Source organism: Haemorhous mexicanus, chromosome 10 (genome assembly GCF_027477595.1).
Source record: "Haemorhous mexicanus isolate bHaeMex1 chromosome 10, bHaeMex1.pri, whole genome shotgun sequence".
NCBI lineage: Eukaryota > Metazoa > Chordata > Aves > Passeriformes > Fringillidae > Haemorhous > Haemorhous mexicanus.
The window spans coordinates 3,474,365-3,494,623 of NC_082350.1; the positions used below are offsets into that span (position 1 = coordinate 3,474,365).

The 20,259-nt window shown below is 42.6% G+C and overlaps 1 protein-coding gene across 2 annotated transcripts; it reads left to right on the forward strand.

Moving 5' to 3' along the window:
* The first annotated feature begins 3,227 nt into the window (after positions 1-3,227).
* On the forward strand, positions 3,228-15,795 carry PARL (presenilin associated rhomboid like). Of its 2 annotated transcripts, XR_009487614.1 has the most exons (11): positions 3,228-3,333; positions 3,426-3,624; positions 4,185-4,325; positions 6,809-6,857; positions 8,188-8,283; positions 9,670-9,819; positions 10,210-10,280; positions 11,606-11,707; positions 11,943-12,030; positions 13,521-13,618; positions 15,409-15,492. XR_009487614.1 is itself a non-coding variant. In XM_059854957.1 (10 exons), the coding sequence occupies exons 1-10, from the start codon at positions 3,287-3,289 to the stop codon at positions 15,524-15,526; spliced, it is 1,071 nt and encodes a 356-aa protein (XP_059710940.1). In that variant the 5' UTR covers positions 3,272-3,286; the 3' UTR covers positions 15,527-15,795. The 2 variants fall into 2 exon arrangements, 1 of the variants encoding a protein (XP_059710940.1); XM_059854957.1 differs by lacking the exon at positions 11,943-12,030 and having other exon boundaries at positions 3,272-3,333; positions 15,409-15,795.
* The last annotated feature ends 4,464 nt before the right edge of the window (positions 15,796-20,259 follow it).

The window sequence follows — 20,259 nt, forward strand, 5'->3', positions numbered from 1 at the left end:
CAACATTAAAAACAGCACAGCCAAAATGTATGTGGTTTGAACACAGCACAGGAAGGGTTAGCAAAGAAAAATATTGAAGTCACCTAAATAAACAAACTACTCCTGATAAGGTCTTTGGAAGTAAAAATGAGTGGTAAAAGTGACTAAAATGGAAAGGTAAAAACCTCTTTTACTTCTTTTTTATTTTGTTACATAGAAAAACAGAGAAAGCATTGATTACAACACTGGTTTCCATTTATATATATATTTCTAACATCAGAAATATGTCTTTGAACTTACTAATCACTTCTTAGTTCAGGCAAATTCTGAGGCTGACCCATGGCCACCAGTGCAATCAGAAAGAGATAAAATGCAAATTTAAATATGGTACTAAACCACTTAGAGCAGTTTCCCACCACAGCTCACAGAGGCTTTTCTCGTCAGAGTCTGACCTTGGGATGAGAAGGCAAACTCTTTTCACTATTAGTTAGGGTGGGAAAAAAAAAAAAAAAAAGAGGAACAATGTTAGTTCATTTCCTACCACTTCCAAAGAATATGACTTTGTAACTTTGCTCCTGAAGTTGTCATAACATCTTAATAAACTAATCAGTCTTATAGTCACTTGCAATTATAATATGCAGATCACTCTCATCCTGCTATTAACTTTGCCTTCACATAATGAACCACAAAATAACTTGGGGCCACATGGATGCCAAGCTCCCACTAAAGCAGAGTTTCAGTGCTGGCTCAGGTCATCCAAGCCTTATCCAGCCACAACAGAGGGGTCTCCAGAGATGGAATTTGCACAACACTCTCCTGTGGAGTGTGTTCCTCCCATCTGTGCAGAACTTTTCCTGCTGCAATACATGACTGCTGCCTCTTGTCCTCAACATGCACCCTTGAGATAAACCTCTGTTTTTTCTGCTGCTGGATTTTGGCAGCCCTGCACTCAGTCTGGTGGCCCAGGTGTGTCTGCATTGTGTAGGAGGCTTTGCTGTCCCATGAATATGTCCATGGCAAAACAGGCAACCAGGAAGGTGCACACAGCTTCTTCAGACTTACAAGCCACTTTCAAAGGAAACACCACTTTTCTTCTCCCATTTAACTACAGGAGGCTGGCAGTGTGTACAGTGAACTGTTCTCTGCTAACACAGCTCTCCAGCCCTGCAGAGCTTTGCTGGCATGGAGATGGTGCTGGGAAGAGCAGCACAGATTGCAGGCACCCTGGTGTGCCAGAGAGCAGGCACCCTGGCTGGCAGCAAGGGCACCACAGGGGCAACTGTAGCACCTGCTCAGGCATGTGTGGGTAACTATAGAATCATAGAATCACCAAGGCTGGAAGAGACTTTTCAGATCATCCAGTCCAACTGTCCCCCCAGCACTGCTCCTGTACCCCTAGGCCACTAGATCACATCACCAGCACCAGGTCCAGACAGCTTTTGAGCATCCTCCAGGGTAAGGACTCCACCACCTCCCTGGCAACCTGTTCTGATGCCTGACCCCCTGAACAGGGAAAAATATGTTTTAATATTTAATCTGATTCTCCGGCCTCAGCTTAAAGCCAGTTCCTCTGGTCCTCTCACTGCAGACATGGCAGAAGAGACCGGCCCTATCTCACTACAGCCGCCTGCTAGGGCGCTGTACAGAGTTGTACAGAGCAAGGAGGTCCCTCCTGAGCTCCTGGAGACAGAACAACCCCAGCTCCCTCAGCCACTCCTCAGCAGACAAGTAAACCTCTCACAAGCCTTGGTGCTCTTTGCTGGACAGGCTCCAGCACCTCAATGCCATTTTTAAAGTGAGGGGCCCAAAACTGCATGCAGAACTCAAGGTGTGGCTTCACCCATGCTGAGTACAGGGGATGATCACTTCCCTGGTCCTTCTGGCTAAACTATTCTTGATACAGATACAAGGAAGAGACCTGAAGGAGGTGGTAGGGTGGCAATCTGGTCACCCAGCAGCCCTTTGCTGGAGCAGCCTGGTGATGAGGTGAGGTGAGGTGAGGTAAGGTGGCGTGGGGTGGGGTGAAGTGAGGCAGGGCAGGGCAGAGAAGCCCAGGGAGGGAAGGTGCTGAGGTGTGCAAGGTGATGTGGAACCACACACGGAGCAAAGCAATGCTGAGGCAGCAGCTCTGATCTCCACCTGGCTTCCTGGGCTGCTGTAGCTAGGAAGAAACAAGCTCTGCCTGTCCCATAAGGCTTCTAGAGGGCAGTACAATAAATCAGATGGCTGAGCAAACACCAGCTGTGTGAGGCTTAAAAAGGGAAAGTGCTGGATTCTGCACCTGGGATGGGACAACCCCAATGTACCTACAAATTGGGGAACAAGAGCCTGGAAAGCAGTGCTGTGGAAAGGGACCTGGGCCTCCTGGTCAGTGGCAAGTTGAATATCAATCAGCTCTGGCAACCATAAAGGACAACTGTGTCCTGGGGGGCAGCAGGCACAGCATCGCCAGTCGGGCCAGGGTGGGGATTGTTCCAGTCTGCTCTGCTCAGAGATGGCCTCACCTCAAGTCCTGGGGGGAGTTTTGGGCACCACAATATAAAAAAGATATTAAGCTATTCCAGAGTGTCCACAGGAGGGCCACAAGGATGGAGAAGAGCCTTGAGAAGCCATGTGAGAAGAGCCTGACGACACTTAGTCTGTTCAGCCTGGAGGAGACCTCATGGCAACTTTTTCATGAGGAACAGAGGCAGGCACTGAGCTGTGGTGACTGGTGACAGGACCCGAGGGAATGGCCTGAAATTGTGTCGGGGCAGGTTTAGGTTGGCTGTTAGAGAAAGCTTCTCCATTCAGAGGGTGGCTGGGCACTGGAATAGGCTCCCCAAGGAAGTGGCCACATAACCCCTCCTGACAGAGTTCAAGCAGCATTTGGACAACACTCAGGGGTACACGGTGGGATTCTTAGGTATGGTCCGGTGTGAAGCCACTGGATGATTCGTTTGGGTCCCGTCCAACTCAGCAAAGTTGATGCTGTGAAACCAGGACAGCCCCCGCCCTCACGCCGCCAGCGCTGCGCACCAAGAGGCCCGCGGCGGCGAAGGCGCTGCCACGCTCATCATGGCGGCGGAGCAGGCACCACCCACCCGACATGGCGGCCTCGGGGAGGCTCCGACCCGGCGGCGCTGCCCGCGGTGCCCCAGCGGCGGCACCGGGAGCTGCGCGGGCGCCCATCCACCCCCCGAGCGGAGCGGCCCAGGAGCCGCGGGGGCCGCGCCCGCCCTTTGCCATGCGGTGACCGAGCGGCTCGCCCGCCATCGGCGGGAAGATGTCGCCCGGCTGCCCCGGAAGCGCTCGGGGAAGCGCCAACATGGCGTGGCGGTGCTGGGCCCGCGCCGGGGGTCCGCGGCCGCACAGGTGTTGCCGGCACGGCAAGGGACGGGGAGGGCAAGGGAGGGCAGAGGCGGCTGGGGCGGGCGGTGCTGACGGTTCGCATGTTTCCCCCGCAGGCTGGCGCTGCTGCTGCTGCAGCCGCGGCGGGGTTTCCGCCGGGCGCGGCCGCGGCCCGAGGAGCCCCCGGCAGCCGCCGCTGAGGCGCGGCCCGGCCCGCCGCTGCCGCGCCGCAGCCTCTGCCCGCCGTCACCCAGCACCGCTGCCGGCCGCCCCTCACCGCGCCGCCTGGTGAAGCCGCTCCTGTTCACCGTAGGGGTAAGTGGCTCCTGGGCCGGGTGCTGTGCACGGCTGGGGAGAGCGGGTCGGTAAGGAGCATACTCCATCTGTCTCAGGGAAATGCTTCCTCCCTGCGCTTCGCTTCTCAGACCCTCAAAGTTAACGCAAGGTTCTTGGCCAAATAGCGTAGAGTTAGAATGAGCTAATACAAAGTGACTTCAGCTAAATCAACGGAAATACTGAACATCCAGTAAACCTGAGGAAATGGCCTGAAGATGCACAAGGAGAGATTAAGATTAGATGTTAGGGGGAAAAAAACAACGGAAGGGGTTGCAAAGCGTTGAAACAGGCTGCCGAGAGCAGTGGGGGAGTCCCCATCCCTGGAAGTGTTCAAAAAACACGTGGATGTACTCGAGGACATGGTGAACTCAGTGATGGTGCTGGCTTGACATTTGAACTCATGCTCTTAAAGGTGTTTTCCAGCCTTAAGGGCTGTGTCGTGCTGTGTGTCCCGCTGCCGTGCTCGGGGTGCGGCATTAGCCAGGATGCGCCCGGCCGGGGCCTCGGGGCGGTCACCCAGCCTTGTCCCGTATCCCCAGTTCACAGGCTCGGCCTTCGGCTCCGCCGCCATCTGGCAGTATGAGTCGCTCAAGTCGCGCGTCCAGACCTACTTTGAGGAGGCTCGAGCGGACTGGATGGATAAAATGCGGCCGCAGAAGAGAGGCGACTTCAGAAAGCAGGTACGCGGAGCCGGGCCCGGGCTGCTCGCACAGGGGCGGAGCCCTGCGGGACTGCGAGGCGCAGCTGGGTCTCTCCTCTGGTGTGAGCATCGTTTGTACGACAGAGACTTGTCCTGGTTTTGCTGATTTGGAACTTGCTGAAATATTGGCTTCTCAAAAAATTACAGTAGATAAGTTGACTTGCAAGGAAAAGTGATAGACTTAGTTCTAGAAAACTGTGACTCAATATCATTGTGAAGGTTATCGTGGAAAAATAGAAAAAAATACCATCTTCACCCAGAACTGCAGGAAAGAGAGGTCACTAGTAGGAATTTGTTCATCTAAACTAGGTACCATTTGATTTTTCACCATTAAAAAACCCCAACAAATGTTCTTGCTTTATCTTAAGTGCTCTCAAAGTGGACATGAATTTCCAGAAGATCGATCTAGATTAAATTCTCAGTCTTATGCTTAAGGCTTCCAGTTCTCTGACTTCTGAAATGCATTTGCATTTTCAGCTTCTAAACCCTTAAAAGTGCAAGGTTTTAGAGGGCTTTTTTACTTTTAAGAGCTGACATTTCCACACAAGTACTTCTAAGTTTGGGCAGCAAGAACAAAAGAAGTGCTGCAAGATTTGTTATAAATTTAATTGGCATCCCAAAAATATCAGTCATTGAAGTTTTTAATGAAGTATACTCAAACCTAACCTAAACATTCATGTGTGTTTATATTTGTTTCGATTACTACTGGTTTGTGATAGACCAGGCTTGATACTCTTTCAGGTCTCTTTGTCTAAGGGAAGTAGAGCTGAGCATGGAGCTGGGGAGGCTTGGGATCCTGGGTAGGACACACAGGAGCTGTTTTTCTAATGTGTATGGTGCACACCAGCACTGCTGTGGAAACAGGCATGTGGGATAACCCTGGTGGGCAGCAGAGCTCCATGTGGCTCCTCATTCATGGCCCCCACAAACCCGCAGTGGGCTGGGAGAAGAAGAAAAGCAAGAAAACTTTGGGGGTAAAGATAAAACAATCACCAAAAATTGTTTAGTGAGTGTGAGAAGAGAGAAGAAAATAAGTGATGCATAGGTAGTCACTCACAATCACCTGTGGAAAGACCAGTCCCCAATCAGTTCATGAGAAAAATATGTTAAAGCTCCTGAAATCCCCTCTTTTGGGGGGATGCCGTTATTTGGTAGGGAATATCTCTGGTTAGTTCAGATCACCTGCTTGGTTGTGTCCCCTTCCAGCTTGTTGCAAACTGTAGCAGCAGAGTGAGAAATGCAGGAGATCTTGATGTTGTGCAAACACCATTCACCAGAATGTAGAACGTTACTGTGTTATCAGTACTATCTTGGTAAAAAATCTGAAAGACAGAGCCATGTATAAGCTGCTAGAAAGAAAATGACCTTTATCCCAGCATACTTTCTTGCTTGGTGTATGTGAACTGCAGGGGAGATTATGATCAGCACTTAATATTTTTAAATAATTATGTCTTTACACTTTTGTTTTCCTTCAAAATCTGAAGGGGAAGATGTGGTGATTAGCTATCCAAAAAAGAAAACTAAACTGCCCTGTTGTTAATAGGCTTAAACTCCCACTCCCCATCTTCAACGGGTAAGTTCTATTTCTAAGAGTTGAGGATTCCCCCCGTTGTTTCTGAGGGCATATAATCCTTGTATTTTAGAAAAATCATATCTGTTCTGAGTTCCTATACTGAAGAATATCCTCTGCCAGAGAATTAAACAAAAAATGCTATGAAGTTGTTATTTTGATATCAAACAGTGAATACTTTCTTTTGTACAGCATTACATCCCCTGCCTCCAACCTGCAGTTAATTTTTATGACATTGTCCCCATCAATATGGTTGGAAGGTCATTGAGGTAGCAACAAAACATATGTCCAAAATGATTACAAAAGCTGAGGAAGGGAAAGGGGGGTGCAATTTGTCTGTGGGCTGACTGCACTCAAAATAAACTTTTTCAGGGGTTTTAAACTTGGAGGAGGGCTGGGTGAACTGGACGCAAGGGGGAATGGATTCCACATCTTGTGAGCCACCTCTGCAAAAGTGTTCCTGGCACAAAAGTGGAATCACTCAAAGGTGGGTGGTGTGATGTTAGCCAGCATTAGGGTGAGGCTTAGTCGAGGCAGGATTTATGCTAACTTTGGCTAATCTGCTAAAGTCAGCATTATGGGCTAGATCTTTGTTTAATGCAAACAGGGTAAACCCACTGGAGTGTGCAAAAGGATATAGCCCCATTCTTTTTGGAGAAACTCTTCATCCTATTGGGGTATTTTATGAAAAGGAGGATAGATAGCTGTTCTTCAGTAAGGAAATGTCAACTTGAAAAGCTAAAGCAATCAGAAATAAAAAAAATTGAAACCTATTTACTTCACAGATTTCAAACAAATGCTTTCCATTCTTAAAAACATATAAGTTTTATATGGCTATTTCTGAAATTGCAAGTGCTTCCTGGTGGCATTGATGGCCAACAATTCTGTTCCAGGTTAACAACTGGTGGAATAACCTGACTGAGGGTCAGCGGACTGTGACAGGTTTGTGTTAGCTTACAAGTATTAGACATTCACAGGAAGAGAAATATGGCAAACAGGTACAGTATATTAAAACAGATGGCTTTTGTACCGTGTTTAGGTTGTTGGGCACAAAGCATGTGTGAATTTACACCTGCACATACACTATTTCTGCTACCACTCCTTCTCACAAACTAGTTTTTGTATGCCTTAAAAAAGTTGCTATGCATCTCAGTGAGAGAGTGTGGAGGATTAAGTAGAATCCTCCCCCAGCAATATTTTGCTCACAAATTATGAAAAACAGCAAATGCTTTTGGAAAAAATAGGTGGATATATTCCACTGAAATGTGGGAATAGTTACATATTTCCAGTATGACATATGAAAAGTAGCAAAAAATTAGCCTTTGAGCTTTCCTTTGGTTATAGGGTAGTTTTGCTTGATTAGCCTAATGCCAGCGGAAATCCCTGAGATAAATGTAATGTGTGAAACAAAGTTGATGAGAACTTGATTTAAATCCAGTAGCTGAGCCCTATCTCCTGGTACATATTTTACATGAAGTATTTACTGAATCTGTATTAGCAGGTTGTTAGTGTAAGGTTACTTAAATGCCATTTTACTGTTATTTTCACCTTTCATGTTTCACCTTTCATGTTTCCAGCTATGATAAAACATTTTAAATACCTAAATGCTTGGACAGAAATAGAGAAGGCACTTTAAACAAGAAATAATACATTTTCATTATGTTTCCAATAATTTACACTCCTACTCAAAGGAAAGTAAGATAGCAATAACATCTGTGAAGTAAAAAGCTGTGCATTTGCTGTCTCCCAAAGGTCACAAAGCCAATTCAACTTTACAGTTTTCTTAAAACCAAAACTCCTCCCCAGAAATGGACAGGATATGTACTGTGTATTTGTATAGTTCCCCAGTGTTCTCCTCTTGTGCAGTTAAATGCTATTTAGAAATAAATAGCAAGAGGGGCAGGAAATGGAACCTCTTAGCTGGCTCCTTTTTCATTGATTCTGCAGTAGAATATAGCACTTTGAAGCCATAGCTTGAACCTTCTCAGCACAGATCTTTGTGGACTGTGGGATTCATTACACTGTGTGTTAGAACAGTTGCAAATAAACGTCATATTTCTGCAAGACTTCCACTATATAAATGTAGCTTTCAGTGTTTTTCATTGCTTTTTCTAAACTGTGTGCAAAGTAAGAAGTGGATATTGCTTTTAATGGAATTGTGAAGAAAAAGTCCAGTTCTACAAGCTGTCTTTTGAAATACTTGCTTTCAGTAAGCATTGTGGTATATTACCTTGGTAATTTGCTTTTATACTTTCTTTTCCCCTCTTGATAGGTATTATAGCTGCAAATGTCTTTGTGTTCTGTTTGTGGAGACTGCCTGGCATGCGACGGATTATGTTTACATATTTCACCTCAAATCCATCCTCCAGTAAGTGAACAAAAATTTGGGTGCCTTTCCTACACAGAGGTGTAATAAGAACCTCTGATAATACTGCAGAAGGCTCAGGTGGCATGTGGCTTCCTTAGAGCTCCATCACTCACAAGCAATCTCAGTCATGCTCAAACACATTATTCCATCTAGGCAGGAAATGGTTTCAGGGGAAGAATGTTAGGAGTAATGGATTTGATTATTTAAAACAAACATAACTGGTGCTTCTCTAAATATTGTAGCATCAGAACTGTTGCCTGCTATCTGGCCTTTTCCTGCATGCAGTGGGATGCAGCTCCTGCCTGAATAAAGGTGAGAGGTGCTTTTCCCAGTGACATCAGCCAAACTGCTTTCTTGGACAGAGTGCAAATCAAGCCACTCAGTGGAGGAGGAAAATAAGCTGTACTACAGAATGCTATTCATAAACTCGACTCAAATGTGATTATTTTCCCTCTTTAATGTTCTGTGGGATGCAGATAGTACCACCATCAGTCATGTGCATGTATGCTTTCATCAGTAGACAAGGATTAGTCTGTAGGTTGTGTACAGAGTCCTTGCTTCAAAGCTGTGCTTTCAGTCACATTAAGGAAACCCAAACAAAGCCAAGCACCAACTTGGCTTTCACTGTGTGTGAAATGTGCTGAAGATATTAACCTAGGAAAAAAATTAGTAATATCTAATGGCAGAAAATGGTGTTTAATTTCTATAGCAGAGAAAAGAATTAAAAGGACAAGGAGAAAAATGTGTTCAGAAGGTACTTCCTGCTACATCTTAATTTCTGCTGAAAAAGTGGAAACTCAACCAGTTCCCCCACACACTCCAAAGCTAAAGATATCTGCTACCCAGATCTGAGCATGTCACCCCAAACACTCCTGTTTTAAATAATGTTGACCTTCAAACCTGCTAATTGGCTTGTTTGCATTTTCAAGGCTGCCATTTCAGTGAGGAGGGATAGTAGCTTTTTCAAAAAGGAAAACTGTTTTTTCTCTGAGTTCATCTTTGTTGCAAATTCATTTTATATGGCTGCTCATGTATTAAAAATCCTTCACCATCTACATATATAAATGAAATGCCTTTTTTCTTTTTCAAAGCATAGGACACATATCATTGGATAATGTTTTCTATGAAACAATCCCCAGTAGGTAACTAAGACTGGTATTACAGCTTGCATATCTCTGGGGTATATGTTTGGGGTATGTGCCTTTCCAAAAGGCATTGCGTGGAATTTGAAATTTGTTCCATTGCTGGGTTCATTTCCTAGCTTTATTTGAGAATCTAGGCATAATTATCCTATAGTGTCTCTTGATACATTACTAGGCTACATGACATGTAAGTTGAAGCAAATTAAAATACTGACTTCATGTGCATTGCTTTTCTCTTTTGTAGGAGCCCTGTGTTCTCCCATGCTCCTCTCTACGTTTAGTCACTTCTCTCTCTTCCACATGGCAGCAAATATGTATGTTCTATGGAGCTTTTCCAGCAGCATTGTCTCTCTTCTGGGCTGTGAGCAGTTCATTGCAGTATATCTTTCTGCTGGTAATGTTAAATATATATATTTACAACACTTAAAAAATATAAATATGTGTTCATACTAGTAAAATGTGTGCTTGGTTAGTAGATAATGATGACAGATGGCCATTGTTCAGTACCACACATTGATTTATACTAAAGGCAGTACTACTTTGCTGTCATACAGATTTTTGGTGGGTTTAAGATACTGGGCTTTGAAATATGATAAAATCATATCTGGTTTTAATTCATGCTTTACTACTAAAATAATCTCTTGGAATTTTTGTGACAAAAGATGACAGTTAATTTGTACAGTTATTTGTACAAAATAACTGTAATTTGTGACAGTTAATTTGTACTTTCTGATGCTGGTCTGCATTGCTGCCATCATTTCCATTAGTAATTTCTCTTTTTCAGGGGTTATCTCCACTTTTGTCAGTTACGTTGCTAAAATGGCCACGGGAAGGTTTGAACCATCCCTTGGAGCTGTAAGTATCTTGGAATATGAGGGACTGATCATGATCTTTGAAGCCAATTTGAAAGCCTGCTGTATTCTTTCACCTCTTTAAAAGCCAAGAGTATATTTGGGGTAATGGAAACTAGAAAGGTTTACCACAATCAAGTAACCAGGTACAGACTGGTTCTCCTGAACTGGTTCTCCTGTGCAACAACTTGCCTGTTCTTCAGGTATGTTCCCTCTGCTGCAGCAGCTGCCCAGAACTAACACCACTTAATGCTGAGGGTTGTAAATGAACAGCAGGAGCTCTTGTCCCTGAGCAGATCAGTTATGTAACTTTTTGTTGCAAGAATGGTATTTTGTAATTGTGTAGCAGTCTTGTCTAATTAAAAATAGAATACTTTGGAAAGAGATAATGTCCTCAGACAATCAAACTCAGCATGTGATCCCAGTGGAAGTTGTAGGGCATGCTGTGCAGGAAGGGCAGCACTCCTGCCAAAAGTCTCACCCGATGAACAATATGAGGCAGGCTGAGGAGCTTCTTTAGCTGCCAGTTCTTTCCAAGTGTTTTTGGTAGTAGAACGTTTTAAAACACTTAACTTGCATTAAATTTGAGGTTAACCTAAGCATTTGCCAGGTTTTAAAGGCTTAACTTACTAAACTGAATAATTTTGATAAAAGCCCAAAGTCCGATTCTCCTTATTCTGTTAGAATGAGAAAAACTGTTTAGCTGTGCTGAAGTTAGAACCTTTGGAAATGCTGTATGTGTACTGTCCCTTTGTCTTATGAATGAATTATGTCTGGGGCAAATTACTTTCCCTTAGTTTTACTGATCTGGACTTACTGAAATTACCACACATTGCATTAGTTTACTGCATTCAGAGCCTTTCCATTGAGATTATTTCAGGGATACAAAACCCCATGGTCAATTTAGTGCACAGTCCAGGGAATTACTTGTTTCACTGACAAAAGATTTTTGTTCCTGTCCATCTCTTATTTTCCTTGCTTTTGTACAAGCTTCAGAATGATTTTGCTTCATCAGATGTGTCTAGGCTTGATTAATACATATTAGATTTCTAGGGCTTACTTGGGAAAAAGCACATTTCCAGATATCATTATCTTAAATTCTGGAGTCTGTATTTCTTAATTATATAAGAGATTTGAAGGTTGTTTTTTCCTGGTATTTATAATTCCAGATTATTTGGAACTTTTCAGTGGTGCTTTGTACTTTGAGTTTTACCGTAGGGCTGCATTTGAAAATAAAAGCTAGAAGGAAAACAGGTTCACATGCAGAAAAGTATATTGTCCCTTATGTAACATCTTAGCTTGCTTTGATGTATTTTCCTGTGTTTCCAGTCAGGAGCTATAATGACTGTCCTTGCAGCCGTGTGTACGAAGATGCCAGAAGCAAAACTGGCCATCATACTTCTTCCAATGTTCACATTTACAGCAGGAAGTGTAAGTGCCTTTGAACTTCAAAGAAATGCTACTCTCAAAACATTTCCCCCTACCTCTTCAGTATCTGAGCATGTGTCCTCTTTCTCTAAGGTGTTAAATTTATTTTGAAAGAGAAGAGGGGCCATGGGAGTCACAGGGATTGATTCTGAATTGGTGCAGCCTAGCAGAGTCATTACAGCATAGTGTGGTGAATTCAGAATTATCCTAAATTCCATCCTCCATGGGTTTGTTTCAGATCTAATCCCAAGAAGGGAAAGAAACTGGGAGGGAGTCAGGTTCATCTGTCTGAGGAAACCTACATACACATCCTCTTCTTTCTGATGGTTGGTATTTTTATAGCAGCACTTGAAACAGGCTGATGTAAAACTGGTACATGGCCTTTAAAGAAAAATTTATCAAGATGAGAAACACAGAATTCACTTCTTGAGATTATATTCCAGCCCTGGAGGAACATTTGCCTTCTCATATCATCTTTTGATACTTTTAGGAACACTGTTGGAATTAGAAGTAGGCTACTAACACTTGTCTTCGTGTGTAGTACTAGGGCTCCTTTTTTTTTTTTTGTTTCATTAAGTTGTTTTATGCACATCCACTGCCACATTTAAGAAAAGCTTCTCATGTATATCTCAACTTGCTTTAATAAGTTAATCATGTTTGGTCCACTACTTAAAGGTGTTTTACTGCTTAAAGCAGTTAAGCCAGGTCATTCCAAGATCATGAGATTTAATACTCTTTGTAAAAGTGAAGCTTACAGATTTGAACAAACATTCTTAGATGTAGCCTTCATGTTTTTCTTGCACTTCTGCTTGGGTTGACCTGGGGTTTTTTGGGTTTTTTTGCATGCTGCCCTTTAACTGCATCTTTCTTTAAAAAGATGGCCAGGGTGGAAATACAGGCAGAGCCACAGAGAACATTGCCATGAGTAGGTGTTCACTTCAAAACAAGAGCAATATCAGCTATTGCAGTAGAAACATTGGAATGATTTTGGCCCAACTATATAATTGTACAATTGTTTATCTAAACGTTACAGAGTCCTTTAATCTACCTTACCTATACTGTAATGAGCTTTCAAATTAAACAAGCCAGTGTAGCAATGGAGCTTCTATTCTAACACCCATGCTTTAGGAAAGAAATCCTGCCTAAAGTACCATTTCATCCTAGCATTAAATCTGCCAGTCTTTATTAAATGAGGCATTTAGTAAAATTTTGTGTATTGACAGTTGTGGTGCCTTGTGTCTCCTGAAGAGGGTACACCAGCCACTCGTGCTGCTCTGCTGTGGGGGTGTTTGCTGCCATCCTGATTTTCTGCCTTCCAACAAATACTTATATCAGATAAGACAACAGGGATGCTGCCCCACATGTTCCATCCACTAGAGGGTTGTGCTCAGGAGCACAGATGCACACAAATCTAACCTATATCAGAATTAGAGAATGATAATGTTGCAGTTACATATTTTGTGGTGTCTTTTATAGCATGTACTCTTTTAAGTAATTTTTGCTTCCTCCTGACCCAAGTTTGGAATGTGCTTGTAACTTTAGAAATGAAGATTGGAAGAGACTGAGTGTTCAAAAAGGACACATTCCCACCCTGCACTATTCTGTATCTGCTCACATCTGTATTTTGACAGCACAATACAGCTGAAGACTGAGTCTTTTGTTTTAAAACAGCTTTTTTACAGTAATTTCTTTGATATAAAATCTGTAGGATGTTTTTGATTCCAAGTTTTTGCACTGTGTCAGAATATAGAACTGTTATCATTGGCCACTTTATGCTGTGACTGATCCTGTCCATTCCATGTTCTCTCGTTTCTAGGCTTTAAAAGCCATAATTGCATTTGACACTGCAGGCCTTGCTTTAGGCTGGAGACTTTTTGACCATGCTGCACACCTTGGGGGAGCTCTCTTTGGAATGTAAGTCTGTATTTATTAACTCTGTTTTGTATTTAAATTAATCCTGTATTTTTCTCTCTTCCTACATTGCTGAACTGTGGGGTTTTCCTGTAAAGTTGTCTTAACTAGCAATGAGTACAACTCACTGTTACCCTTTTAGTGCTGTAAATTTTTGTGGGAAACATTAACTGATGAACTGAAAGAATTGAGCTGAACTGCCTTAGAATCATGGATTAAATGTCAGGTGGTCCTGTAACCTGGGCTGGCTGTTTCTGTCCTCCTCTTGCCAGCACATTGAAGAGAGTCACAGGGCAGAAAAGATTCCCACAAAACACAGAATGGACAAATTAAAATTACTTTAAAAAGCTAAAAAAATGTCTTTGTGTCAGTGTTTTTCCTCTAATTGCCAATTTGCAGAGAGCTACAGAGTTAATAAAAGCTCTGGCCAAATTCCTTTGAGCAACCTCTAGTGCAGTTTTCTCAGTGTTGCTGTATTGCCTTTGTGGGGACAAATTAGTAAATTAGTTCTTCCTAATTAGTAAGAACTACTAGAAACAAGTTTGTAGGAAACAATTCTGTATTGTTACGTGTTTGGACTACATTGAATTTTTCCCCTTCTACCCAATTGCACCTATTGCTAAGTGCATTTTTTAATATTTTATGTAGGCATTTAAAAAGGCTACCTGAGATTTCACTAGGCCAGACTTAAAGGCAAGCCAGCTTGTAGACCAAATAGTTTCCTGTTTCTTGGCTTTGGTGTCAGTAAGCTCTGTGCTGTACAGTCTCCCTTTCTCCCTGTCTCTGGTATCACAAATGCATCTGATGTAGTCTTGCTGATTCATAACTGCTTTCTGTCCTGATGGATCTGAATCAGCTTGTTCATTGTGATGAAGGAGCAGTCTGCATTGGTAAGGCAGATTCACATATTAAAAGAGGATAGCAGTTGCAGTAAAAATGGTCTGGAGTTGGCAGGTTTCTTGCTTTCCTCATCTACATATGTTTTACCTGTTTGTTCTGCTTAGTGATGATTTTGGTCACTTGATCCTAAAAGAGAAGGGGCCTTATTTAGGACCTATGTTGAATGGCCAGAGTATTTTCTAAAGTGCCTCCTACTTCAGAAAGCAGCAGTATGATTTAAAGGGATGGCCAGTTCACTGGCTCCTGGCTCACAGAAAAGTGCTTTTTTTTCCTCAGGATTCAGGTGTGGAGTTGGGCTTGGGAGAGAACCTTCAACCTATTTCCAGGTGATTGCTTCCCCTCATGGCTCTCCACCACAACCTCCACTGCTTAATCACTTCTGTTGATATTCATGTATTAGCATATATAATTGTCTGTGAATATAAACAAAGCTAGAACACTTCGACAGATTAATCTTGAGGTGCATAAAGATGAAGATTCATTTTGAATGGAACATGGTGGTTCTTTATGGGGCAGTTGTATTTATATAGGAAAAGAAAGAACACTTTTCCTTGGTGTTGCCAGTAAGGATCAGCACAAGCAGTACAACTTTTAACAGTCTTTTCTATGGAGAGAATTTTTTATGCCTTTCTAAGTAGAAATCACAACAGCTTGAAATTAAAGGCAGGAAAACTGTTCATTCTCTGGACTGAGACAAACAAGAACAACAAAGTTAACTCTTTGGAGTCAAGAGAATGAGTGGCTTACCTGCTGTTTTCCAAGCACGTTGTTCTTTGTGCCTTAGTTTATCTTGTCTCTTACACTGAGTATTTCCTTGGTTTCAGGCTCAGCCTGTTTTCCCTCAGATGCAGAGGGAAGTCACAGTTAACTTTACCTATGACTTTCTTTCCCAGGTGGTATGTGACTTATGGCCACGAGCTCATTTGGAAGAACAGAGAACCACTGGTGAAAGCTTGGCATGAAATGAGGACAAAGAACACAGGAAAGGGAGGAGGTGGAAGATCTAACTGATTCTAATCCTAGAGATTCCTTGTGCCCAAGTGGTATCTTACTTGAAGACATGGGATTGAATTGGTTTTGAAGGTTTTTTTGCTACTCCACATGAAGCCTCTAAGGAGCTGAAGTTTCTAATGTAACAAAATTATGTTACAAAAATTCATACCCATAGAAAAATGAACTCTTTCAAAGGTGGAACAATAAAGGTTTTTATCCTATTGCTTTCTGAAGTAACAGTCTGCATTACCTTTTTAAAGGTGGAATAAAACATGTTTTTCAATTAAGTGACCTAAATCTCTGTTAAAAAAAAAATTAAAATGGGATGCAGCTTGTTAATACTTAGGAAGATAAACAATTTCAGAACTGAGGAAGGTAATGGATCACACAGACCCCTAATGTCTGCCAGACAATACAAAGTGCTTTCCTAGAAGGGAAAGTGGGACTAAAATAAGGCTAATATGGTGAAGTTCAGTGGTTTTTTGTTGTTGAAAATATTGGATGAAGTGAGGCAGTGGTCTTGTTTGATTTGAAACTTGAAATACATGAAGCAATACTGGATTCTTTGCAAAGGCCTATTTACTGGTTTGATGGTCCAGCTTTGTCTCCTGTGGCTTATTCAACTTGTGGTTTTCATTTCTGTTGAGTTCCAACAAGCTTTTAGATCTCATTAGATTTTACCACAATGATATATCGTTTTCATAATTACATTCAGGGGAAGAATGACATACTGTGGTTTTTGATACTCTACCATGAGTTACACTTCTTTCTGTATTATTTCACTGCATTGATTTGGGGGTGGGGTAGAGGGGTATTCTTTAAGCTGTGCTGTATTGTTAGTTTTCTTTAAGGTTTTTCTAAGAACTTTAAACCTGTAACATCTTGTTCAGAATCTGCCAGTTTTAGAAAATAAGCAGCTTCAGCAAAAATGGATGAGGTGCCTGAGATCAGCAATGCTCTAAACAGAAGTAACTGCTAAAGTAAACCTGAGGGTAGTACCATGACCAGTGTTCCTATTTTACAAGTAAAAACTGGATTTGGGGTGTGCTGCTACTCTGTGCCTGTCATGCAAGGATGATACTGAACCCATTGCAAAAGGCTGAGGAATCTGCCCAGACACAAGCTGGTGGGTTCAAGCCCTTAACTCTTTCCTGTCAGCTGAGTTAGTCCTTCCACATGGACTGACCTGCCAAAGAACATGTTGCATTTGTAAGAAGTAACTTTGTAGGTGTTTTTACTTTATAGCAGTGCCTCACATAAAATAAATTTTCTGTGGGGAGAGGGAATGCATAATGCTAAGTGGCACCAGTTTTAATAAATGATGGAGTACAAAATTGGTGTAAACTCCCTGTCCCAGGCCCAGTGCTTGTTTAATTTTTTTCTCTTCATTACAAAGATAGGCACTTGAGGATTTGTAACTTGATGTGCCTGTCAACGTAAACACTTAAAAATGAAGGAGTTGGAGTAGCTAATATTCCTTTGCTCTGCTCCTGGAGTTTTCTGGCTTTCAGTTTCCAGTCTGTCACTTACTGCCCTTTCCTTCTCTGTGCTGTGGTATTCTGGCCAAGCATGGCAGTTCCCAGAGCTTCAGCCACAGTGCAGCCCTGCCTGCAGCAGAGAGAGGGCAGTGGAACACACGGCGAGAGCACAGCACAGGCACGGAGAAGCAGCAGCAGCAGCAGCAGATGATGGCCTCTGAACAGGCTTGTCCTAAGGGAGCATTTCATGCCAGAGAAGCTCAAAAGCCATACCTCAGACTACTTCACCTGCTAGCTTTGCATCTATTGTGTTTGTCCACTTCTTTTTTCTCCCTGTTTCTCTTCCTTGTGTTACCTCTTGTCCACTCAACAACTTACCTAGTCTCTTCAACAATTATCTATTTGCTGAGAGTTTTTCAGAGATCCTGGCTGAAAGCAGCAGGGAGTAATGCTGCAGGAAATAGGGTGTATTAAACCTGAAGAACATTATATTTTACAGGTCTAGTAGGATAAGCCAAAGTTGCATTTAAGTTCTTCAACATGGCACCAATACCTCCTGGCCCTGTATCATCTGCAGAGTGTGAAGTCTCACTTGTGCTGTGTTAGACCTCCCTGCAGCGTGTTGCTGCACTCTTTCAGCTTGCAGGAAGGGACTCGTAGCACCTGAAAAAAATATCCTGGAGCTGCCACAGAGGTTTGGAAGTCACCTGCTTTCCAGCCAGTGGCTGTGGTTTGAGGGTCTCGTGCCTAAGCTTCACCTTAACTTTAGGCATAAGAGCACTCACCCCTCTAAAGGCTCTTCAATATCTCAGTTTTCCTCATTTATAGAGACCCTAGAGGTGTGTGCCATATAGGTTGTACAAAAATCTTCACCAAGCAGTGGCTAAGCAGTGGATTTCATGTCATTTTGCACCTGAGCCTTTCTGTAGCATTTTCTGGGAAAGACAAACTATCTTTTCTGTCCAAAATTACTTTAAAACTGCAATAGGAAAACCAATTCTCAAGTCACCGAGACAGGGAATGCCCTGAAGTTACAACAGCTCACTAGAGTACATAAGAGACCTTTCTGGCAAGCAAATATGCACTTCTTGCAAAATGTGGCATCAGCACATGTCAGTATCTCAGCATTTAGTGACACCTTTGACTGAAAAAGAAATTAGGAGAATGACAGAAAAAGCCCAAAATCCAACCCTAGGAAAAAAAAAAACAACAAAAAGAACCAATTACCTAAAACAAAACCAACCACATGGAAAGGCTTTCCCCTCCCTTTTCAAAGAGATTATTGTGAATAAAAATACAATGTGGTGATTATGTGGACACTTGGCAGAGACAACAGCTAGTGTTTGTGTAGGAAAACAGCAATAAGTATAAAGTCGTGGTTAATCATGTAGAGACACAATTCTTCATCCTTTTTCAGTGGCTTTAAAGTCTGCTTTGGCCTTGCCATGTTTAAGGAATAATTTCTTTCAGTGATTACTCTATTGGAATTTCATTTTAGTGTTAAAACTGAGCTTTCAGCTCCCATTCCTGGCAGCAAGCTGTTTTGCTTTCTGATTTGATGGCTTTTGTCTTAGTGTTGCAGTATTCCACCCCTCCTCCTCCCAAGCTTTTAATCATGACAAATCTTCTAAATGCAGACAACTTTTTAATCTCATCCAGCATCTTCTGGTTTTCCTGTCTGAGTTAGCCTTTGTGCCAATTTCATCCTACAAGCTGTGATGAGCAGCTGCTCAAAGCACTCCCTGATGCTGTAGGTGGGCTCAGAGACATGCAGTGCCAGAGCTGAACTCAGTACTAGGAAGTGTCAGGCACAGGATGAGCAGAGACATCCGATTTATTTGCCAATGTATTTTGCTAAGTCAGGCCTAGGAACAACGATCAGAGCATCATTTGTACTGTGCCAGTGATAACATGATAAAGCAGATGTTCTCTTTTCTCCCATGGCTGTAAAGTGTGTTTCTCTTTACCAGATATGATTTATTTTTAAAAATTACAACATAGAATAGAGCAGTTCCAGAAAACCAAGAGCAGGAGAAAATTAATAAATGTCTCCCTGGATATTCCTAAAAGTAGAATTACGTTTGTGGAGTTTTCAGACAGCAAATGAAACACAACATCCAATAGCCTATATAGTATTGGACAAGAGTTCTGTGTTGGGATGAAAATGTTTTTACCTGACATTTCTGAGTCACTTTGCCCCAGCTGACATGAGGGGGGGGGATGAAATCAAAACTGGTAGCAGCAGGAGCAAGTGCTAAATCAGATATTTAGGACAACAGGAACATCTGCAAAGGAATTTATTTTTTTCCCATGATTGTGTTTCAGAGAGAGGCCAAACACTCAAGGAGAGGTTCTGCCCCAGTCCATATGCACATTTCTAGTCCTCCTTCACCCCGGGAGCAGGTGTAAATCTGGACTGAAGTGAGATGCTAATACACTAGGATAGAAACTACTTAGCTGAAACAAAGCAATAAATCTTACCTTCTCAAGTTCCATTGCATAATTAATTTCTTAATAGAGCTTCACAGAATGGTGTGGGTTGGGTTGGAAGGGACCTTGAAGATCATCTCGTTCTACCCCACTGCCACAGTCAGGGACACCTTCCACAATCCCAGGTTGCTCTAAGCCCATCCAACCTGGCCTTAGACATTTCCAGGGATGGAGAATCCACAGCTTCTCTGGGCAATCTGTTCCTCACCACCTTCATTAGGAAAAGTTTATTTAATCTAAACCTGCCCTCTTTCAATGTAAAGCTATTACCCCTTGCTTATCAGATAACCACCTGTAATTGGATTATTATATTCTGAAATGAAATGCCTGTCCTGTTAGCCTTTTAATAGATTTTCCAATAGGTGGCATATCAGTTTATCTGCATTCTTCACTTTTACAGCATTGCATTTCACAGTTTGGTGACCCTTTGGGAGATTCAGCTTTTGGTAATAACATACTGAATGGGGAATTGTGGAGGAGCATTATGTAATAAGTGGCTACCGGCCATAAAATGTCCAATTTCAAAAGCCTGACTTTATTCCTAATGTAATTCTGTCAGTTTCAATGGTTTGTGCCAGGGTTTTTGGTTTTGAAACCTGTATGTGCAAATGGAAAGCTGTAATTTGTAGTCTCCAGCAAACAGTAAAGGATGTTGGTCCTATATTGAGATATATAACAGATGCTTGGATTTTGGTCAATAGTTAGTATTTTAAAAGTGAATTGGTTAAACACAATGTAAATGGAGGGGGGATTATGAGAGGTGAGGATTTGTACGACGCTCTT

Excerpts from the sequence above, each read along its gene's own strand:
- PARL (XM_059854957.1), top strand. The coding sequence starts at position 3,287 with ATGGCGTGGCGGTGCTGGGCCCGCGCCGGGGGTCCGCGGCCGCACAG. Across the intron at positions 4,326-6,808 it reads GAGGCGACTTCAGAAAGCAG|GTTAACAACTGGTGGAATAA; the intron begins GTACGCGGAGCC and ends ATTCTGTTCCAG. Across the intron at positions 10,281-11,605 it reads TTGAACCATCCCTTGGAGCT|TCAGGAGCTATAATGACTGT; the intron begins GTAAGTATCTTG and ends CTGTGTTTCCAG.